The following is a 15,139-nucleotide window of genomic DNA, read 5'->3' on the forward strand; positions in this document are numbered from 1 at the left end:
ATTTGATTTCTGCGCCTTTGATAAAACGGAGGTCGTTGTTGGAGTATTTTAAGGCTAACATTGATCGACAGTTCAATTAACAACTTGTTTATTAAATTATTTACAATTTACATAGAGCGATTTCAGTCGTATTTTCCTACGAGACCTAATTCTTCCTCGCTCTCGTCTCAATTTCGTGCTATCTTTGGTGTGATTGGCTTAACGTACGTACTAGAGTAATCACAGTCATGAGCGTATGGCGCGTTTCGGTAAAGTGAACGCGTAGTGATTTTGGTCTTGCGGGTGTCACCGATTCCAAACGATTCTGTTGATTGGAACTCTTTTTAGTTTCTTGTAATTTCTAGTCCAACTCCGTTGGCTTGGCTACTCGATACTCTCCTGAATATTAGAATCGCGTTTCAAAAAAAAATTTTAACAACTCAAAAATGCGTGTTTCGTCTCGATCGAACGACGCAGACTTTGTCTTTGGAACTTAACAAAAAGTGCCTTCATTGGCCACCGGTTAGCGCTATGTCGAGTCACGAGTATCGCGACGTATTTACCACGGAGTTGCGGACTGGAAGAAAAGAATCTAATTTTCCTAAACTCTTCAACACCGACTCGGGCTCCTTTCGATAATTCGGTATTTTGGTAGAGTCACACAATTGCCAGAATCAAGTGACTATAGCAAAAACCATGAAAAGTGTGATGCACTGGAGGGTAAAACTGGTGCTCTTTGCGGTTGTACCGGAAATGTGAGAGTGTGCAATTTCGGCTCTCGTCAAAGAGGCCAGCGGTACTTCGGCCACTATTCTTGGGCTTCTTTCCACGATTCTCGTAACGATTTTCTCCATTTCGGCTACGCAAGCTCTGAGCTGAAGAGCCGAAGGTTTTCTCGGTATTGGCTGGGTGATAATAAAGATGTCGCCTTCAGGAGTGACGGATCCGCGGAGGGCACATTCCGCAACTTGAATGTGTCTGGATAAAGCGGTCAACAGGCTTTCCAGCGTAACAGCGTCCTTGTCCGCTTCTTCCGTCATCACGTAGAAAATTCGATCGAGCTGCAAGGATGAAAAATGTTCAAATTCATGTTGCACAACTCCCGTTCATTTCTACCGCATAAACTCGATCATTTTGGAAGAAAAACTTTTTTTAATCCCTTCGCAAGGACGAAGGTTTTTTACCTGTTTTCTCGAGTAGAAGAGTCTAGCAGCACCTCCGCAGACGGGACAACAGGCACCGGGCGGGGTGACGCCGACACAATTGGGGACTTGGAGAGCCGGACATTGAACAGCGTCGCCGCAACGAGGCGCGGCTTCGTCGCTGATGAGCCCGACGGCTACACAGGGTCCGGTGTAATCAACGACGGTTTTTTCTGCCCAGGCAGCGCATTCGTTGGGATAAACTTGTCCGTTGATGCCGCAAACGGGTCCACGGAGGCTGCAGCCACTCAAGCAGGGTCCTCGATAAGCGAGGCTGGAGCCCGAGTGAACGAGCGCGCACAGTGACCGGTGTTCTCGATTGTCACGGTCGCAAACAGGTCCGGAACGGTCTTCGGAGGCTTCGCAATCGATGGGGACGCATTGGTACTGTTTGCAAGGCTTTTGCACCGGTGACAAACAAACTCTGGCTCTCGCGAGGCACTTTTCAGCCTTCGGGCAAGGATCGGAGGCGCAAGGATCCTTGCTCGAACAGCTACCGAACTCGACTTCGTTGGCAGACATTCCGGAGCATTTAGCGAGACAGGCAGAAGCGAATGTGACTCCCAGGCGGCCGCAAACTGGCACGTAATGAAGCGGACAATCGCAAGGCAACGACGGAGGTCTTATCTCGCCGCAAGTCTTTCGCGAACACGTTACTTCACCCTCGAAACAATTGCAGGGATTGCAGCCGAGATAAAATGCCGATCTGTGAGGTATGAGCCGATCCTGGACCCAGCACGAGTCCGAATTGAAGCAGTTCAAGTCGCGACACTTGTCCAGACCGCGCGTCGTGCACTCACAAATTCTGTGACAGCCAGCGAGACTGCCGAGACGCTGCTCGTCCTCTCTCGGGATCTGGATCCACGTGGCGAGCGGCACCATTTGACGAGACATTTCGCCGAGACTGCACGCCGTCTCGCATCTGTACGAGCCGCTCCGGTTCGGCTCGACGATGCACAATTTGCCCGACGGACAAGGGCTGCTCTGGCAGGGAGTCGAAATGTCTTCCGCGGGCAAAAGCGTCCTCTCGGCGTCGCTCGGCTCTTCGAGAAACGGCTTGAGCGAAACGCACGGCGCCCCTTGGTGGCTCGGCGATAATTTCGAACAGAGAGTCGACGCTGTGTACGGCCCGCTCACCGTCGACCAGTCGATGCAGCTCGACATCAATTCCAGACAATCATCGCGACAGAGTCGCGTCTCGTGAATCCTCGATTCGCAGGGACGAAGCTGCAGCAGGCAGGACGCAGCTCGCAACGATTCAACCGGACAAGACGGATGCGCACGAACGGGAATGCTCAATCCGCGAATTATCCCACCTCGGGACCAATAACCGTATTCCCTCTCAGCCGCGTCGTCCGAAGCTCCTGAACAAGTTCTGCAAGAAAAAAAAAAGGGAAAAATTCTATTTGACCAAATATCCGGGAATCGGGCGGTCGATTTTTCGAAAATTTCTTTTCAACGCACCGAAATAGATTCGTCGGCCTGTAATTGTATCTCGCGCAATAATCGAGCCCCGAACAGCCCATTTCGCACGGCTCGTCCGTGTCCTCGAGGCAGCGACGCAGCTCGTCCTCGCCTCCGGACGAGAGACAGCTTGATTCGAGCTGGTTCCAGGCTTGACCCCAATCAGCCTGAAAAGCTCTCCAGCACAGATCCCGGCAGGTCGAATTCGATGCCTTTGAGCAACACGTCAATTTTCCTATGTCGAGTGGTAAACGCGGCGCTTTTTCTCCCGACGATTGCAGGAGACAACCCCACAATGGCAATTGCGGAAGTATCGGCTGACACTTTTCGTCCAGAGCGTCGAGTATGTCGAGAACCGTCGTCGCCGTGTAAAATGTTTTTCTGCAGGCCTCCAGGCAGCCACGCGTCGTCGCTTTTTCGCAGCAGTGCAAATCTAAACAGAATGTACTCGCTTTAGAGTTTTTAAGAAATATTCTCATCACCTCTTTTTCAGAATCAGAAACTCGACCGAGCCGTCGAAAACTTTCAACTCGTTTTACATTGTCTTGGATTTTCAGCGCTGCTCGATTCCGCCACGTTTTTTAAGCACTTCGGTACTTGATGAAAACATCCTTTGCTGCTGTACAGTTTGAGGCTCGATTGTTTGCCGGGTTTATGAAAAAGCTCTCTGCACACAGCCCGGCACGTGGCGTTTGCAACGTTGCTGCAACAGCGTTCTCCGTCTTCGCGTCGTTCCAAGCATCCGTAAAACTCGGGTTCGTCGCTCGGCCGACAGGATCCGACGAGCTCTTTTTGCGAGCCGACGAGTGCGCACGTCGACCGACAGATCGGATATTGAGCCAAGTGACAGCAGCCTCGGCCGACCCAGTCTTCGTTCTTTTCGGCATCTGCAAAACACCCAACGTTTTTCTTAATCCTCAGCAATTTTTGAGTCCCTCGCTCTCGAGCGATGCTGAAAATCTCCAAACTTTGACTCACCTTGGAGAGTCGAGTTCGCGCAGCTCCAAAATTCCGCCTGAAAAAAGAAAAAACTGTTAAATGGAAGAAAAGAGCGTCACGCGCACTTGGAGGGTTGATGGAAAAAAGATTCCGATTTGGGGCGAGCGTGGAAAAAAGGCTCGGAAAAAAAGGTTGTGGCGCGTGGATTTCAAAGTTCCCATTGACGCTTCTCATTCGATCGGGTCGCACGGACGAGAGAACGCGTTCAACATTTATTCTCCGCAATCTTACCGGCCCACCGGAGCAAAACTCCCGAAGGTGTTGGGTCGCGTTTTCCCGGACCTTGGGATCAGCACCCAGAGCAACGATCGAGATCTGCAATGAAAAAGTCCGTTCAAAGCGGCTGAGTGAAAAAATGATAAAGATTCAATGCTTATTTGAGGAATAAATGAAAAAAAATAGGAATCTGACACGACGAAAGGGGCGCGCGCGCGGAGAGGACCGTTGAAGAATTTAGTCACGCTTTGCCAGGGTTCGAGCAATATCCTGTTGTTCGGTCTGAATGCCAATCACGAGGCTCGAACTTGATGACGCTGGCCAACGGAATGAGATAAATAAAGACGCGACGATGAAAAGAAGAGGGAGGAAGAATCGAGACTGGCGAGGGTTAGAGACTGAGGACACCCACCCAGCGTTTCCTTAGCTCTCTTTCGCTCTCTCTCTCTCTCTCCCGACGCCTCGCGTATCTCATCACGGATTCAACGAGGCTCTCGTGCCCCGACTACGTGCTCGGTCTGTCATTTCACTGAGTTTAAACAGTAACTCGTTTTTTTCTCAGTCACGAATAATACTTGGATCAAACATATTTTTCAAAACTTTTATTCCCTCGAGAAAAAATCCGTTGTGACAGAGTCTTCTCGCCGCGGTTGAGCTTCGACTCGAGTCCAACTTCGTTTATCGTCGAATCGATACACGGCGATTTAATTCCATTAGAAATATTCCATTAGAATAATATTTCGTCTTCCAAATGACACACGAGGCGACGTGACTCCCACTAATTTGTCCAAACCGCTTGTTCGGACGAGGCGAGCAATTTATTCATTTTCAGTCCGATCACGGGGGCGGGCTGCCACGAAGCGGGACAGGGGCGATGGAGCAATCGCGCACGAAACAACACACGCTTGGTTGTTGAAACACCTACTTGGTCCGATCGCATCGCCGCCGGATTATCAACAACAAAAAATATTCATGCCAATCGAATACTCGTGCACATCGAACGTATCATTTGAATTTGAATTGTCGGCAGAGGGATCCGATCGGTGCATCGAGTCAGGCGTCTCTCGCCGGATCAGACGCGTTGCACTTCTTATTCTGGCAGTTTTTATTCTTAAAGTGTATACGCGCAGTGTCAACTCGGGCGTAGCGCGCTCGAGGGCGCATTTAAAGAATCTTTTGAAGCGGTCCTGCTGCCAGAAAGGCTCCATCGGCTTTTCCCTCGTCGCGGGCCCACTATAGCGTCGTTACTTTTGAGCGGTGCGCAGCGGTGAGAAATGGAGAAGCAAAAACAGAGAAGGCTAAGAGGATAGAACTCGGGCGTCGCTGGGATCAAAAGATCCGAAAATAGAGCGGACGCGAAGCACGCTTTTTTCTCTCGTTCCTCACCTCTCGGAGTCGTCTTTCATCCCCTACCTCGTGAAAAATAGAACTGCGCTGGGAAAATCCTGCGGTTCGATCTAAATGCGGGAAAACGCGAATTCCTCGCGGCAACAACAAATATCCATCTCGAATTTTAAACATCTGCGTCGACGAGCAAAATATTTTTCCATCTTTTCTCATTTTCCACAATTTTCATACTACTCGACGAACGCGCCGATCAATGGGTTTAGCGATCGTCTAATTTTCAATGAATTTCGAGATCTTCGCGGACGCGCGTATGCCCCGCTCAAGTGACATTCTTCTTCTTTAGAAGCGTTTTGTTTATCAAACTCGTTAAAAATATAGAATTTTGCTATTTTTTCGGGTTTTTATGGGTTCGTATGGAAGGAAAATATATATGAAAGTGGGAATAAAAATTTGGAATTTTCGTTTCAGACAATAATTACGATCTCCACATTGCACGCGGTTGAGATATTTCGACAATCAGACTTTGCGCATGAACCGTGAACGAATTAGTACTTCTCACGTGAAAAAAACGTTTTTGTACTTTTGAAATATGCTTGAAACTATACCAAAAAGTTCGCTATGCTGAGTTATTTTCGTTCCTCCTAAAAATATTCCCGAAAACAATCGATTTGTTTTGACTCTCCAAAGCAGGACCCTCCTTAAGGAGGGTGGATCGCGACGATACAATTTTGCCATGCTAAACACCATGTTAAAAATATGAAGAATTACAAAATGACAAGAATTTGATAAAATTTGGTAAATGTATTCTTTTTAAATATATAAGACAATATAAATTTCAATGTTAACGCTCCATTATTCGATAAGGACGTGGTAAAAAAAATTTGAAAAAAATTGTATTTGTATACTCGATGCGAAAGAATGTTATCACAAAATTTGATCAAATCTTGATTATTTTGATTTCGTTATCCAGCCTCCTTAATGTGCAGTAGAAAAAGTCAATTTTTTCCCACAATAATATCACGAATTGCAGCTCGTCACCGCGCGCACTATTTTGATTCCCTCCGTCGCTCTTTTCTCGTTTCGAATATTTTCGAGAACGTACATTTGTTATTATTGGCCAACTACGATTGCACCGCTGAGGGCAATGCGTGTACACCCGGGCTCATATACGACTTCCGGCTATTTTACAGTTTGACAGAGAGCGCGGAGAAGAGCGCAGGAAGTTCTCATCAGTAGTCGAGTCAACGGTCACATTTCTTCTCTGTTTTCTTTAACGAGTCCCCCGCCCCGTTCATCTCAACAGCCTCGCATCGTGGCTCGGTGCCGTCTCCGCTTATTGTTTCATTGATCGAACGTTCGGAAGAGAAGTTTGAAAGTTGGCCAAAAAATACAACAGCGCAAATGGCGCAAATGATGGGGATAAAAAGGAAGGATGAAAATATAAATTCAATTAGTTTCCGCGCTCGATCCTACCCTCGATATTTGCGTGTGAATGACTACGCACACTTTTTTCGTGTGTAGCGCGTCGAAGGTCCCTTTGCGGCCGGTGCGTAAATCTCCCAGCGGGCCCCCGCAGTCCCCGAGCGTTCTGCGCCTCTCCCTCGTTTTCCGAGCCACCCCGCGAACAACGCGAGAACGCTCGAACGACTGGGCACTCATATCTTGGCGCGAGTGGAAGCAATAAAAAGGAGGCGATCCCGCGAATAAAATGGCAAAGTCTCGAAATGTTGGGGCTTACCTGGGAGCAAACGTTTCGACAAGATCCAGTCGCCAGACGACAGCATGACATTTCTGAAAGAAAACAGAGTGCGTTGAGTAGTTTCCTCAAATGTGCCTCCCCTCGGTTAGTCATTCGATTTTTTTCAACTATTCGTAGAATTTCCAAGATGGTTGGGCTTCTGGACAGTGTTCGAAATGACCAGAAGCCCCTCACGCTCACGTCCGCAGGGAGCCATCGAGAGAGCCTGTGTGCCAAGGATCCCGACTCTCCATCCGGCACGCCCGCGATGTGTCATAACTCGTAAGATGCGCACGGAGCTCTCAAGAGTCCCCACATATGCGGGACTCGCACACGGCTCTAACTGGCCGTGACTCGAGATGACAATGAGCAGGGAAAAAGGTTTCTCGACTTCTCGGCAGGCACATGTCGAGGAAGATTTTTCAAAAAATTCGTTTCAATTCCGTTCGATCGGGACTTTCAACTTTCCACGCGATTCTTTTCTCCATTGGGTAAAAAAAATTACGAATTTTCGCGCATAAACGATTTCTTTCGATCCACGCTTCTTCGCGGGGCTCGAGCCCGCGAGCAGAAGCCTCGTGAGTCGCCTCTCGCTCTTCCCCGAACCGAGCAATTGACTATTACGAATATAAAGTGCTACAAAGCGTACTAAATTCAGAGGTCAAAAACCACGATGGAATATTTAATAGGAGGCTTCGAAATTCCAAGGGGGCAAGGGATACGGCTTAAATACATAAGAAAGGAAGAGCACGAGGATTTGGGGAAGGATGCAGCGCGCATGCAGGCGGGCGCGAGCGTACGGGAGGGCAGGCCCAGAGCGTGTGGAGCAAGTCTTTCCGACGACGACACAATTGAGTCAATAGATGCCAATTAGCCCGGAGAATTGTGCTCGTCCAGCCGGGTACCAGACGCTGCGATAGCGACGTTTCCACTCTCGTGCATCTTCATCGGCGCATTTATAATATTTCGAAATTCTCAGAGCTTTTCGTTACGCCGAAAACGCGTGTGCTGGGAAAAGAGAAAAACTCGAGTCCGAAGTTGCCGCGTGCTTCGCGTTCCGAGTAGAAATTTCGAGCCTATTTTCTCTGGCAGAGTTCAGTTGCTTTTTGATGATTACAAGTAACGCATCATCTTCCTTAAAATGGGCTGAAAGGCTGAATCTTTCATTCGGTGCTCGAAAGCGCACACGTGAACGCGATTAATATTTCGTCCGCGCGTTAATAAACGAGAAGCAGCAGCAGCAGCAGCAGCGAGGGTGAGATTTGTCAATTAACGCGTTGGGCCGCGCGCGGCTCGAACTCGCTCAAAATTGCAACTGCGTCTCTCCTCCTTTTCCTTTTTTCCGGTGAATGGTTTTCGCGCGGTCTTGCGGCCTGGGCTCGACTCGCGCGCGCGGTTTCGTGGCTGCGGCGGCCACTCCGCCGGGAAATATAAACGAAAATAGATCCTCGCGGAGACGCGGGACACGCGAGAGTGGCGGCTCCTCTGCCATCCGGCTTTTAACCCGAGTGCGCGAACAAAGTCTTTCGCGAAAAGAGTTTGAAAAGCGTCCCGCGCCCTTCGGGGCTCGGGAGGTTTGCCAATTTTTTTCACCATCGAGCCCGATTGTCGATTAAACAATTTTTTTTTTCACGATTCAAAAAGAACGTTTGCTCTCTACAGAATCGAAATTCGAGGTCGATTTTCGCGCTTCTTTCCAGCACCCTCGGCTTGAGATCGCCTCGATCAATTAATTTCCACGAAATCCCATTACGATGTGACGCAAATGAAGAGGAATGTCGAGCCCGCGGGTCGTACATTCCGGCCTTCCGAACCGGGCATACGCAAAGAGCCATTGTCATCTCTCGCGCATTAAGGAGTCGCGACGGCGGCTCGTAGGCCGAATCGCGCCGCGCGGTCAACCCCGAAACGACCAGCGAGAAGAGGCAGCAGCTCGAGCAGCTGCTCGAGCGGCTCTACGTATATTCATCCAGCAATCAACGACTCTCGCTTTCTCACGCCCTTTGTCGCGAGCTTTGCGTTAAAAAAATGTTCGAAAATACAAATTTCAGCGCGTCGATCGCCTTCCGTTTAATTCCTCGGCACAAAGCGTACTCGGCGTGTGAAATTTTTCGTGCGATCCTCCAATATGTGCGCGTTCCTCTGTGCCGCCGGCTCCCGAGGCCTTTTCCCTCTCCTTCTCGTCTATTTTTTCATTTTTTATCCCGCGTGGAAGCTGTCACGTCGTTTTATATGTTTATTTATCTCCCTCTTGACTTTTCTCCCCTCGCGCTCGCCCCCTTCTCCTCCCGGTGTTCGAACTCGTTGCTCTTCCCATTCCTTCTTGCTCGCATCCTCCGCGGGATCTTTCGTTCCGAACGCGGTGTCGTAGAAAAACAATATTTTCGAGTGGAAAGCACACATGCGCGCAGCCCGTGCTGGGCTCCTCTCGGACAACCGTACGAGACGGGGGCGATGTTTTTTCCATTTTTTTCGCCCCGATTTCATTCCGATTTGCCGGTTTTTATCGAAAATTCTAATCGAGCGACGATTTTAACAACGCGAAAGTGTTTGGAAATATTTCTTTATAGAATTTATATGAACGGGGCGGGAGGCTAATAATGAGCGCGGGGTTTTATTCGGGCTAGGAAATGAATCGCACTGTCCGCTCCGACTCGGTCGGAGCCGTCGGAGCCGTCGCCCGGACACGGCGAACGCCCGCAGCCGACTTTGTACAGGCGCCGGAAAAATAAGGACAATTTGTTGCTCGGAATATGGAAATGAACGCGCGGCCGCTGTCGCGCACGGCGACGAATAGTCTGCTCAAAAAACATTTACTGCACGCATTTATAACGATGTTACGGAGGTAGAAAGTGAATTTAAAGAGCTCGGCGGCGGGTCGAGCGAGGCTTGCATACGATCTTGTAATAACTATAATTAATATAGACAAACCCGGTTCGCCTATCGACACCGAATCGTTAACCAAAGAGGAGGAAAAACGCGGTGACTCGATACGAGCGCGTTCCGAGGCGTTGAAAATTACTGGTTTTCACTCATTCTCAAGCATTATTATTCAACGCCCCCGCAATATTTCGTACAAACTGGAGGAATCATTAAAAGCTTCGAATTACACGTCATTTCGCGAAAAGGTTGCACCAAGTTTCTCGCCTGAAAAAAGCTGACCCATTTTTTCCATGATTTACCGCGTCCCTCCGTGTCGCTCCGATACCTGTTATTAAAACACGTTCGATTTCATCTATCGAGGCACTCGAAGCTGCATAGATGAAAAAACACTCGAAGAGAGCCAATTCAATGGAAATCGAAAATTCCAACTTTAAGAGTCGACGTTTGTAAATATGCTATAGAAATACACCGTCCAATTGTCGAGAAAACAATTAAGGACGTTGAGGCCGAACACTCGTTTTTTTACCCAAAAGTTAGGAGACCTTTCAAAAGTCAGGCCAGCAGAAGAGTCGGGGAAAAAGACGAAAAACTGGCGAAAGCTCAATCGAAAAGGCGGGGACAGCGACGATCCTAGTCTCAAAAAACTGCACGGGGAAGACGATGCTGAAGTTTCCAACGTTGCAGTCCAACGAAATGAACGAAAAAAACGTTTTTAAGGAGTTTCGGTACAAAAGTCTAAATGTTAAGAAATTGATGAAATTTGGTGATAATGTTCTTCAACATCAAGTGCGAAAACACAAATTTTTTCAAAATTTTTTTCTACTTAGTTATCGAGTAATTACGCATTAAAGCAGATTTCTTATGCCCGGAATGTATACCTATATATATGGAAACGCTATGCTTATACACGTGAACTTTAGTGATCAATTACTCGATAACTGTGTAGAAGAAAAATCTTAAAAAATTTGTATAGTCAAATTTGGCACTAAAGAATATGTTCACCAAATTTTATAAAATTCTGAACTTTTTGAATTTTTTTAGCATGGGTTAGCATGGCAACATTGTATCGCCTGTACCGAAACTCCTTAATTCACCAATTGTTTATTTCACGAATCGTTGGTGCAGCTTGAAAAACTACGAATCGCAAATTTGGCAGGGAACAAAATAGGAGAATTACTGGAATTATTGGAGAGTTTTTTTCGATCATTTCGTTGGACTCCAACGTTGGAAACTTCAGCGTCATACGGGGAAGAGAATATTTTTAATATAATCTCAGCAAACTTCCCCTAATAAATCTGATGGCATTATTCAGGAAGCCTTGCTCACGTTGCTCGAAAAATTTCATATTTTTGGCCCAAATTGTTATTGATTTTTCTCACCAACGACGCTCCTCTAAACTGTCTAAAAATTTAACTCATTTTTTTTACGCTTCACTTTATAGGATGCAATCGTTTTAAAAGCGATGGCAAAGTTTCCTTCCAATGCCTCAACTTCCTTAACGAAAATCACATATTTGAAGAGCCGGAAACGAGAATAAGAAAATACGATGTTTCTAGACATCGATATGACGCTGAAGTTTCCAACGTTGGAGTCCAACGAAATGATCGAAAAAAACTCTCCAATAATTCCAGTAATTCTCCTATTTTGTTCCCTGCCAAATTTGCGATTCGTTGTGTTTCAAGCTGCACCCAACGATTCGTGAAATAAAAAATTGGTGAATTTCAATCGTTTTTTTCGTTCATTTCGTTGGACTCCAACGTTGGAAACTTCAGCTTCGTGACATCGATGATGTCTCGAGAAAGCCTTGCTACCGGTGAAAATCACTTGGGAATGGAAAAAGAAAAACACTTGTTCGAGGTTAACGAGTAATAACGACACAAACGCGGTAGAAGGTTTTCAAAACGTTGTTATGCATACGCATATAAATAGAGAATGGCTGTCGTCACATTTCGCGTGACGATTTTTCTACGAAAGTATTTAAGCCGTTGTCATTGTATTAAAAATAGATCAATCTCAAAAAATAAATTTCAATAGGTTATTTGATCATGAAAAGAGCAAAATCATGATCTTCCTCAAGTCGAGTTGAAGCTCGGACGAGGCATTTTATTATTGACAAAATAAAACATATAATTGTTTGATAAACCGTCGGAGATGCGTAGGAACGAGTTTTTTCATTGGTGAAAAATATTCACCGATGTTAGAACGGATGCTCGAGAGCTTGACAATCGTAATTGCAACAGCAATATATCTTGGTCGTTATGTTTATCTCTCGCGCGCGGATGTGATAAGTTTGCGCGCGGGTGAAGAGATGAGAAGTGAGCAAAAAAATGGACGAGTCGAGAGTTTAGCGCGAGAGAAGGAGAGCGGCGTCGTAGCGGGATCGGAGCTGGCACATGTGGCGGGAAGCTGTCGCAGCGGGTATGCGCGATACACATGTACGTTTCTTGTACATGCCTGAATTATTACAACGAGGACCAACATATTCGCGTAAATCGCTTCGATACACTCGACGCTTTCATAACGCCTCCTTATTTATGTAGCACCGATTAATAACCGATTCGCGCGATTGTATCAATCGCGCGGGAATAACTAGCGTCCAGACAGATTTTTTACTACGGAGCTTCTCGTTCACAAGATTTTTCTTATTTACAGCTCGCTTCGAGCGAACCTCTCAGCTCGTGGATTTCCGTCTTCACATCGAAATCGTAACGCTTCACTCAACTCACTGTTTCAAAGCTTTATCGGCCAGCGACGAATTTCATTGTTGACCTTTGACCGAGCGAAAACGAACTCGCGACACTCGCAAATCCTCGAGGATCGTGACGAACAATATTTTGCTTCGAGTTCTGATTCTCCGTTCGCGATTTATAATATTCGCTCTTTCATTGGCTTTGGGAAACGTTTCGTAAAGGCGATACAATGAGCAGGACAAACGACAAGAATAACGAGTCGAATTCGAATGCGATGCGATTGATTAAAATTCAAGGTGTTTTCTCCGAGGGAAGTACCGGGACGTCGTATCCCGTTCGCATCCGAGGCTCGTTCTCAATCACCTAACCATTCGTATATGTACACTTTGGAAACTTTCATTCATCATTCGATAACGAGTTTTTGTTCTTATTAACGTTATTCGAAGCTTCGAGAGTTTCCACTCTTCTTTCACTAAATATTCTGGGGGAAATATTATTTTCATAATTATTCAAAGCGACCGCAATGCCGTGGTTTCCCTCGAGAATTAATATTCGAACGAATGGCCAAGGAATATAAAATAGTAACTAAACGACAATTCGAGTGAAATTGTAAAGCACCGACACTTGGAAGTTTATTGAAAAAAAAATGTACCTGGAATGAGACTGTGGATTCCGAAAATGCCACACGCCGACAAAGCGAATAAAACGAGCAACATTGTGAGCGCTGTTCGACTGTAATCTCTAACGAAAATAATTCACCACGATAGAGCGTTCATCCACTTTTTTTACATCTCCGTGATACTAATTTCCCGAATGTTTATTCTGTTGCAGCATTATTATTTGTTAGCTTTTATCGGTGTTTATCGCGCGGTAATTAATTATTGTTCGGATATCGGTTGACAACGATACAATTCGATGGCGGAAAGGAAAGTGTACAAGCGTGCGTGAGCCCCGAGCGGCAATCCGCAACTGACTGAGCGCTCACTGTCCACTGAGCTTTTCGTAAACGATTTCGGGGCAGTGCGTGAAAGCTCGGCTGCGTGTGTGCGAGTGTCGTCCGCGGGCGCTCGACTGCGAAGCAAAGAGTGGGAACGCCTTGCGAGAGTGAGAGCAGCAGCCCGAGGGCACACGAGAGAACGAAGAAAAAAAATAGAGAGACGGATGTACAGAGGCTGGAGAGAGTGGCAAAGACGAAGAATACGTGTGGGCGGGCAGTACGGGACGCGTGCTCGGTGTCATTCGTTGAGATCCCTATTGTGACACGTCCTGGGCCATACCCACGCCTTTCCCCACTCTCCCATTCTCCGATTCCTTCCTTCTTGCTATTCGACTATTAACCCGGCCATCCTTCGTGTTCAATAAATAATAAAATAATCGTGCGCTCGCGGGGGCCGTGTAAAACTGAAAACGTTTCGTTGCGTTACCGAACGATGCGCGGTCCGAGAGACAACGAATCATGGGAAACTTGCACACGGGGGCAGCACTCGTTGACAAAAGCAACACAAAAGTAATCCTCAAAGTTTCGTGCATCGTTCACGGATAGTGTTTGATCTTTGACCAATATTTTGTTGGATAGAAAAAGTTCTATTTGATCGTTTTATCAGCAGCTCAACGGTTTAGGCCGAGTTTCAAGCGTCTCGAAACGAGGGTTAGACACGAAAGTGAACGATAACCCTCGATGGGCTCGCATCCGTTGATAAGACGAGTCATAAAAGTATTTACGATAATTCGTTTCGTAATATAAGCTCATAAATCTTGAAGAAGGACCAGCGAGTAGTGAATTTACAATGTTCCAAAAGATCGAGGCAATCGTGTAAACAGCTCAGTTTTTGTTGTGCTACGAAAGCTTGTGTCGCGCATCGTAAATGACCTCTGTTGAGGCGCAGCAGAGTTAGTAAACAATCGCATTTCGATGTATTCCAGCTGTGTATACTTTATGCAATAATATATTCAGTTATTCGAAGAAGAAGAAATATGTCGATGGAAAAACGTGGGGATAAGGAAAAAAATGAGGGTGCAGCGCAATTCCCGTTGCTACAGCACCAGCGATTGACGAAGAGTGACGCGTTTACGTAGAGCACACTCGCGCATATAACCATTAAACTCGGTCGGTCTAAAATTTGAATGTTGCATAAAAATAAAGGAAAAAAATCATCAATCGACGAGAAACATCGTGTGTTGACCGTTTCGCCTAAAACTCTGAAATAGTATCCGTGACACAATGTGTTTAAGGTTAGAGTTCGAGGCCAATAAGATTCTTCTTTTCTTTGGAGATAAATTGTTGTCCGTTTCAAGTTGGCGTCACTGGAAGTTTGCCAAATTAGGCTCGAGTGTAATTTCTCCGGTTTTTTTTTTCTCTTTGTAAAAAAGCAAATGTCGTATAATTAAGCCTTATTATCGCGTACGAAAATCATTTAATGGCAAAAATAGAGGATTCGGGTAGTTTACGAGCCGGTTTTACGTTCAGAAAAATGGAACGTTGTTTAGAACTCATTTGCTGGTTGGACGAAGTCGTTCGATACGTGCGAGCCAATCTGAAAATAAACAAGCAAATACGCGGAAACCTGTACTTTATTATTCTTTTTTTCTAGTATATCCCGTATGATTTTTTTTTTCACTCG

General features: G+C 46.4%; 1 protein-coding gene across 1 annotated transcript; it reads right to left on the bottom strand.

Annotated features, from left to right (window-relative positions):
* Positions 1-71: 71 nt before the first annotated feature.
* Positions 72-13,519, bottom strand: Reck (Reversion-inducing-cysteine-rich protein with kazal motifs). Its single transcript, XM_043424908.1, has 8 exons — positions 13,171-13,519; positions 6,946-6,998; positions 3,876-3,959; positions 3,624-3,660; positions 3,185-3,532; positions 2,646-3,078; positions 1,164-2,556; positions 72-1,040 (listed from the first exon to the last, which is right to left on the bottom strand). Exons 1-8 carry the CDS (start codon positions 13,232-13,234, stop codon positions 654-656), a joined length of 2,799 nt encoding a protein of 932 aa, XP_043280843.1. The 5' UTR covers positions 13,235-13,519; the 3' UTR covers positions 72-653.
* Between the last annotated feature and the right edge of the window lie 1,620 nt (positions 13,520-15,139).

This window comes from Venturia canescens, chromosome 7 (genome assembly GCF_019457755.1).
Source record: "Venturia canescens isolate UGA chromosome 7, ASM1945775v1, whole genome shotgun sequence".
NCBI lineage: Eukaryota > Metazoa > Arthropoda > Insecta > Hymenoptera > Ichneumonidae > Venturia > Venturia canescens.